Source organism: Pteropus vampyrus, unplaced genomic scaffold, assembly GCF_000151845.1.
Source record: "Pteropus vampyrus isolate Shadow unplaced genomic scaffold, Pvam_2.0 Scaffold214, whole genome shotgun sequence".
NCBI lineage: Eukaryota > Metazoa > Chordata > Mammalia > Chiroptera > Pteropodidae > Pteropus > Pteropus vampyrus.
Genome location: NW_011888995.1, coordinates 132,977 through 141,274, shown reverse-complemented (window position 1 = coordinate 141,274; position 8,298 = coordinate 132,977). Strand labels below are relative to the sequence as shown.

At 50.4% G+C, this 8,298-nt stretch overlaps 1 protein-coding gene and 1 long non-coding RNA gene across 3 annotated transcripts in view; one reads left to right on the top strand and one right to left on the bottom strand.

Annotated features, from left to right (window-relative positions):
• The window catches only part of TFF1 (trefoil factor 1), a 13,178-nt gene extending 5,484 nt beyond the window's left edge, over positions 1 to 7,694 (bottom strand). For both annotated transcript variants that reach the window (XM_011372870.2, XM_023538209.1), the window contains exon 1: positions 7,197 to 7,694. Coding sequence is in view for 1 of the 2 variants with exons in the window: in XM_023538209.1 (XP_023393977.1) it covers positions 7,197 to 7,449 (253 nt within the window). In the remaining variant the exon portion in view is untranslated. The remainder of the gene's footprint in view (positions 1 to 7,196) is intronic.
• Positions 7,695 to 7,700: 6 nt separating this feature from the next.
• LOC111747202 lies at positions 7,701 to 8,048 on the top strand. The gene is made up of 2 exons (XR_002783435.1): positions 7,701 to 7,869; positions 7,996 to 8,048. It is a non-coding gene; the product is annotated as an uncharacterized LOC111747202 (long non-coding RNA).
• Positions 8,049 to 8,298: the final 250 nt, after the last annotated feature.

Sequence of the window (8,298 nt, the reverse complement as noted above, 5' to 3'; positions counted from 1 at the left end):
ACTGTACAGATGGCCTTTCAGACATCCGGTGGTAACCGCGAGAGCCCTGGTGGACGACGCGGACACAGACCCCGCGGTAGCCTAACGAACCCCATGTTTTAAAATGACGGTTTGGGGAGGAAGAAGATGCGCCAAGGTGAGGGCTGGTCCCCTGGTGGTCTGGCGCCCCGTGCGAGGAATTTAACTCCTCCAGCCTTTTTTCCTCAACTGGAAAATAAAGTGGCTGGACCCCAGGCCTGGTTCCCCTGCTTGTGTGCCCAGCACACTTCCTGCCTTTCTCCGCTTCCAGTTAGGGGTCTCCGTCCCCCACTCTCACCGTGTGGTTTGTTGGCTGGACCGTCCCATGCCCCAGAGCTGCAGGCTCAGTGCAGGGATGCGTGTCTGAAAGGTGGGGGCTGGGGTGCCTCTGGCTCGCTCTCCACCCCTCCCCGCCAGCCCTGGCTCCCGACTGCAGCGGGTGCACCTGCAGGAGATGGCTGCCTGGGAGGAAGTGAGCTCAGGCTTTATCTCCCGGGTCCCTCCCTACAGTGTCACCTTCAACCGACCACGTCCCTGTGTCCAGCCTTCTCTACAGAGCTGTCTTTCCTGGGTCTCCCCGTGAGGGACCCCTCTCCTCGCTCCTCCAGGCTGAGGGGTCCACTGGCCCCAAAGAGAGGCCAAAAGACATCTTAGGGACAGTGAAAAACTGCCAACAACCCGAATTACCAATAATGGAAAAATCCTTAACGAAGGTTGGTCACAGCTACGAGATGAAACGCTGCCGCCGTCACCAGCGTGGCTCTGTGACACGTGCGGCCGCATGGAGGATTTTCATGCTCCGGGGATAAATCAAGAAGAAAAAGACAGCGAAAGTTCCCAAACGACCCAGCAGAAGAAAAAGGAGAGGAGCAGGTGCACACGTGTGGCCCCACGTGGCGACAGGGCCTGGGCCGGCGGACTCCGCCTTCCGACCCACTGAAAAGGCTCTGTGAGCGTGGTTCACTTTCGTAATTGAAAAACACCGTGTTTAAGGCATAAAATGTAATGATTTTGCTCTCGTCTCCCCCAGGTGGTGAGTCAGGGAGGCCGTGAGTCAGTCGTGGAGGGGCCTTGACCTTGGAGAGGTGCCCGCGGGCCACGCCGGCTGCCGTGCTGGCCTGTGACCTATTTCTTCACACCTGCCCTGAAGTCAAACACAGGTGTGGGGGGCAGGGGGCGCGGGCGAGCTGCCTGCTATCTGTCAGATTTCAGCAACGCGGCACGGCAAGGCCACCGACCCTGCCCATTGAGTCCTCGTCCCGCCCAGCAGATCCCAGCGGCCACCCAGGGCATGCCCACGAAGGCAACAGACACAACCCGGCCTGACGTGGTCCGAACAGGGACCCCCAGGCCTGTCCACACTCGCGCCCAGGGCTGCCTGCAGCTCTAGCTTCAGCTCCTTCTGGCTCAGCGTGGCAGCGCCAAGGCACTGTGGTCCCGTCCGTGATCAAGGCTCTAAAACCATCGCTAAGTCCTAAGTGTGACCCCCCGGGAATGTAAAACGGGGAGCGAGAGAGGGCGAATGGACGGCGAGCTCCTCGCTTCCACGCCGTGCCTGCCCATCCGCCGGTACCCGAACCTCCAGCGCCCAGCTCAGCTGGGCACAGCCGGGTCCGAACGAAGCCCTGCCCCTCCGCACGTGCGTCCAGAGTCACCTGCAGGCTCCTCGCCCGGCTCAGAGGGCCCGCGGTGAGTGCCGGTACGGTGTCTGCCCCGTTCCCCTGCGCCTCAGTCCCATAGTGAGGAGACGGGGCCGGCCCCCTCCCATGATGCCCACTGCGTCCCCGCTCCCTCCCGCAGACCCTGCCCGGGGTCTTCCTCCTCAGGCCTCAGTGCTGCATCTCTGCTGATGGAGGGCCGCCAGGTCCAGCCCAGACCCCCTGCTCCCATGATGCACCACGCTCCCTCCGGCATCCACCCCGCCCCCGACAGGGGCCTTCGCTCAGCTTCAACCCACATCCACCGCGACGTAGGTGTGTGGGTAAAGTTTTATTTCACGCACGAGGATTTTTATTCTGGCCTGGACCGACGGGGAGCAGGGCCCACTCCTGCTGAGAAGACAAGGAGAACTATGTGGAAGTCACCCTTAACCAGCGCTTCCCAGGGGCGCGGGCCCCAGGGTCCGCCCTGCTCAAAGGCCCCTCCAGCCCGTCTGTCCCAGAGATCTCAGAGATGAGCGAGGCCCGAGGCCCGCTGAAGGGGCCGTAGTGCCCACGGGGCCAGCGATCAGCCGCCCCCGACCCACAGGGAGACTTATTTACTGAACAAAGCCAGTGAATTCCATCACCTCTAAAGATCCGTGTTAAACTTTACATTACACTGTTCTGCACCTTTCATTCCCTCTTCATTTACTCCTCCTACAGTCGCTGAAGGCTGATCCGATTGCACGTCCGCCGATGGGTTATGATGTACGAAGGGTTACGGCTCTCGGGCCAAGTCCTGTCTCCGTGGTTGTGTCCTTGTCTGGTCTTCGTGTCCCTGCTGTGCAGTGCTTTCCGGAGGACAGAGGTCCTGACAACAGGTGTGGCTCTAGTCAGAGAGGGTGTGGAACAGGCCACCCCTCTGAGCTCGTCTTTGCCGGTGTTCCAGCTTCTCTGCCATTCGCACGGGCTGGAGACAAACCCAAACCGTGTATGCCATCTTTATCGTCAGAGTCGCTACTGGAAGTCGATGCAAAAACAGATGACGGAGATAGTCTCCCAAAGCAAGGATCCCACTTTCTCTTCCCAACAACCCTAAACTTCGGCCAAGGCTAAGTTAGAAGAGATTCGAGGTTCTCCTCATAGTGTTCTGTCTCTCTCTCTGTCTTCTGCATGCTTCTTCGACGGGGGGAGAGAGAGGTGGCCGTGTAGCTGTCGAGCGCGGCGTCGCACGGCCTGGGCTTCCCCCACACGCGCCTCGGACGCCCTCGTTTGTCTCACCGTCTGCTTTTCAATTCCTGCTTTGAAAAGGGGGTGTCCAGGGTCTCGAGTGTTTCGATGAGATGCTCAGACTGCTGCTCTGCAGCTCACCCTAAGTCCTTTTCATTTCTCCACGTAAGGCTTCCACATAAGAAAAGAGACATTTTAAAATTTGTAAGGGGAAAGTTACTTTCTGAGCCCCAGGCCTCAGAAAGGTAGGCCTTTCCTACCACAGTCTTCATGGAGGATTGAGGCGTGTATAATATCCTCACATTTTTATGACGATCGCTTGGCTTATAAAAAAAATATTTTGCATTTAAAAATTTCAAAAGTATTACTCCCCACTGAACAACAAAGCCTCAAAATAGTTAAGGCCACAATTACAGTAGGAGACACCCAGACCTCACTGCCAGCCCAGCAACGGATGGGACTTCAAACAGAAAACCAACAAGGGTATAGAAGATCTTCACCACACGCCAATCGACAGGGTCTACCAGTATTCGTGGGACATTTCACCCAACTGTAGTGGAATGCACAGTTTCCTAAGTGCCCACGTAAATTTATCAACATAGTACGATAAATCTCAACAAATCTAAAAGATTTGACCACAATAGAATCAAGAGAGAAATCAATAGTGCACAACAGGAAAATCTCTAACCACGGCAAAATTAAATAACAGATTTCTAAATAAACCACAGGTCAAAAGGAAGTTTCAAAAGAAATTTTAAAATAGATGGGACTGAACGAAAACGAATACTCAACTATCAAAATTCGTGAGACTCAGCTAAAGCGATGCTGAGAGAGAGATTTATTGCATTAACTTACATTAGAAATGGAGGAAGTTCTCAAATCAAAACCTAAGTTTTTACCTCAAATAATTGGAAAAATAAGAGCCAAATAAACCTGAAGCATTGAGAAGGAAGAGAATATTAAAGACAAGAACAGAAATGAATAAAATTGAAAATAGAAAAACAATAGAAAAAAATATCAGAGAAATAAAAAGACGAGTTCTTTGGAAAAATCAATAAAATCGACGAGTCTATAGCAAAACTGACAAAAGTAATGGAAAGAATATCAGAAATGAAACGGGATATCACTACAGACATCTAAAGGGTAATAAAGCAGTATGATTAAGAACTTTATGCTGATAAATTTCCCAACTTAGAAGAAATGGACTAATATCTCAAAAACCACAAACTGCCAAAAATCAATCAAGAGGGAAGAGACGATCTGAATAACCCGGTAAACATCAAAGAATTTGAATTTATAATTTTAAATATACAAAAAAAAAAAGACATTTCCACACCAGTTTTTAAAGAATTACCTCCACTTTTGCACAATCTCTTCCAGAAAATAGAAGAGGTGAATATTTCCCCACTCACTTTATGAGGCCAGTATCACCCCAACACCAAAACCAGACAAAGAAAACACACAAATGAGAAAACTCCAGACCAGGATCTCATGAACCGAGATGCGAATTTCCTCAACAAAGTATCAGCAAATCTAATTTATCAATGTATAAAAAATATTATACACCATGACCAAGTAGGGTCTTTTCCAGCTATGCGTGGCTAGTTTCCGAAAATAATCAGTGTAATCCATCATATCAACAAACTAAAGAAGAAAAAACACATGTTCATATCAACCGATATGAGTAAAATATTTGACAACACCCACTCACGATAAAAATTCTTAGCAAGTTAGTAATAGTGGAAATCACCTCGACTTGAAAAAAAGTTTCTACAGACACCCACAGTTGGTGTCGTGTTTAACAAAGACTGGATGCTTGCACCTAATTAAGACTGTGAACAGGCAAGAATATTCGTCGACATGGTCCTATCGGTTCCAGTCACTGAAATAAGAGAAGAAAAAGAAATAAAAAGCATACAGATGAGAAAAGAAGAAACTATCTGTTTACAGATGGCACGATCACTTACGCATAAAATCCCAAGGAATCTATAAAACAAACACCTCTCAGAAATAATAAAAGAGTTTGGCAAAGTCAGGGGATATGCAGCTAAAGATCAATCGTATTTCTATATACTATGAGAAGGCAGGCAGAAACGGTAATTGGAAACACAATAGCAAATATAATCACTCTAAAACGGAATACTTAGGTCTACCCTTAACAAATCGTGTTGAAGATCTGTGTGCCGGAAATTACAAACTCCTGATGAAAGAAACCACAGACCGAATCGATGGAGAGACACGGCGTAGTATAGAGGTCGATGCTCCCCAAATTGGTCTATAGGTTTATGCAATTCCTATCGAAATCTAAGCAAAGAAAGATTTTTGTAGACACGGCTAAGTTTATTTTTAAGTTTATATGGAAAGGCACAAGCCCTAAAATAGCTCAAACAATCTCCAAAAAGAATAAAGTGAGAAGAATCACTCTACCTGATATTAAGACTTACTGTATAGCTGCAGTCATCGAGGCAGTGTGGTGTTGGAAAGGGGGCAGACAGAGATCTATAGAACAGAACAGAGGACCCAGAAGTAGATCCACACATATGGCCCAACAGCTTTTCGGCAAAAGTGTAAAAACGATTCAATGGAGGAAAGATAACATTTTCAACAGATGATGCTGGGACAAGTGGACGTTCACAGGAAAAAAAAAAATGAACCTTGATCTAACCTTTACACCTTATACGAAAGTTAACTCAAAATCATAGAATTAAAGGTCAAACATAAAACTATAAATAAACTATAAATCTTTTTTTTTTTTTTTAAATAGGTGGAATCTTTGGGACGTAGATCTAGGCAGGAAGTGCTTTAACTCAACACCGCGAAAAGGGAAAATTGATCAATTGGACCTCACTAAAATTAAAAACGTGTGCTCTGTGAATGCCCATGGGCAGAGGATGTAAAGAGAAAATATTTGCAAACCACACATCCTGTAAAGGACTTGTATCTAAAATATACAAATAACTTTCAAAACTCAACGGTAGAAAACAATCCAGTTAGAAAATGGGCAAAAGACGTGTAGAGACAGTCTGCCGAAGAGGATGTCAGATGGCAAATGGGCACAGGAAGAGGTGTCAACGTCGTTAGCCACGAAGGAAATGCAACTCACACCAATAGTGAAAGATCACCACACACCTGTCAGGACGTCTGTGACAACACCAGACGCTGGCGAGGGTTCGGGGAGAGGGGTCCCTCACACGCCCCTAGGGGGAATGCCAATGGGTGGGGCGCTCTGGGGGAGAGTGTGGCCATGTCTTAGAAGTCTAATTGTGCCACTGTGCTGTCACCAGCAGCTGCCCCCCAGGCATTTATCTGAGAGAAATGAAACCTGCATGGTGCCATTTATCTAACTTTTTGAAATGACCATATTTCAGAAACAGAGAACAGATTAGCGGTTGCTGGGGTTGGAGATGGGGTGGCGTGGGGGAGGTGTCCTTGCAGAGATGGACTGCTCTGTGTCTTCACTGTGGTGGTGAATACCCAAGCCTACACGGTTCTACAGTGCAGAGCTAAGCACACACACACAGACCCACACAGACACACAGGCATACACACAGACATGCACGCACAGACGCATGCATACACTCAGACACACACAGACACGAACACATGCATATTCACACACACACAACACACATGCATACACACAGACACACAGGTAAACACACAGACATGCACACACAGACGCATGCATACACTCAGACACACACAGACACGAACACATGTATACACACAGACACACACAGACACACAGGCAAACACACAGACATGCACGCACAGGCGCATGCATACACTCAGACACACACACACAGACACACAGATACAGCACACATGCGTACACATAGATACAGACACACATGCATAATGCAGACACACACAGACACACAGGCAAACACACAGACATGCACTCACAGACGCATGTATACACTCAGACAAGCCACACAGACACACAGACACACATGCGTACACATAGACGCATACAGACACACATACGTACACTCAGACACACACAGATACACACACACACACAGATACACACACACACGAGTGCAAGTAAGACCGAGAAATCTGAACAGGTCAGTGGGCCCTATCATTCAGACACACATGCGTACACATAGACGCATACAGACACACATACGTACACTCAGACACACACAGATACACACACACACACAGATACACACACACACGAGTGCAAGTAAGACCGAGAAATCTGAACAGGTCAGTGGGCCCTATCATTGTCCATGTCCTGCTTGTGACACTGTCCTACAATCTGGCAAAATGTCTCATCGGGGAAACCTGGTCGAAGCTTACCAGAGGCCTCTGCGCTTCTCCCTAGGACTGCACGAGGCTCTGCAGTTATCTCAAGACACGTTTCCGTTGAGAAAAGCATTCGCCCAGTAAGAACGCTTCCAGAACCACAGTTCTTGGGGCTGCGGACACCAGACGTAGCCTTAAACAAACCGTGTCCGCAGCTACTTTTCTCAACAGCCGTCCACGTGGTCGGCGACGGCTCCCCTCCTGGGAATGGGCCCCGGAAGTGGTTACGCCGAATCCTTCGGGACATGACTGTGCCCAGGAGGCGATGCCCCCCACTTCCAAAGGGCCGCAGAGGTGTTCTCACCGTTCACAGCGGGGGCCTGACTGGGGGCGGGTGCAGACTCTGGGCCTTTGCCTCGGGCCGTGCCCGCCTGGCGGTCTCGCCTACTTCCTGTGGCTGCTCTGACTCACGGGGTCACGGTCACGGCCTGGCAGCCCTGAACAGCCCCCACTGTTCTTTCCCACGGCGAACTCCGGCACGCCGGGAGGAAGGTGAGCTGCGCCACTGAGGTCACAGGCCCAGGCGGCAGCTGCCCCTAGTCTGGGAAACAATCTGGAACTTTCCAGGGACCAGGAGGAGAGGGAGGGAGTGGCTGCCCCCCGCCCCCGCAGCCCCACCTGGTGGCCAGACCCAGGAAGTTGCTAGTTTCCTTTGAAGACTCTGAAGGTGGGTGTGAGAAACCAGTGGCCATCTGGACCCAGGGACCGTCCCCCTTCCTGTCCCTTCTCTCCTCTTGCCTTTTCTTCTGGTGTGACGAGAAAAAGTTCTGAGACGTGCTAAATTAAATTGCAGCAGGCTGGAGGATGCAGGAGATGAGGGAAGGCGATCGGTTAACGGCCGCAGAGCAAAACAGCACAGGACCGACCACTCACTCTCCCGAGTGCACGTGGACGCTGCACGAGGCCCCAGGAGGCTGTTTCCATGACCGTCTGAAACAGCCAGGCGCCACCGACCCCGGAGCCTCCGCTGCTTGCCTGCGCAGGACCTTTCCAGACTGTTGCCCACCAGCTGCCCAAAGGAGCAAACTCTCCTTCCTGGAGGACAGTGAGCCTTCCCTGGGGACAGTGAGCCTTCCCTGGGGACAGTGAGCCTTCC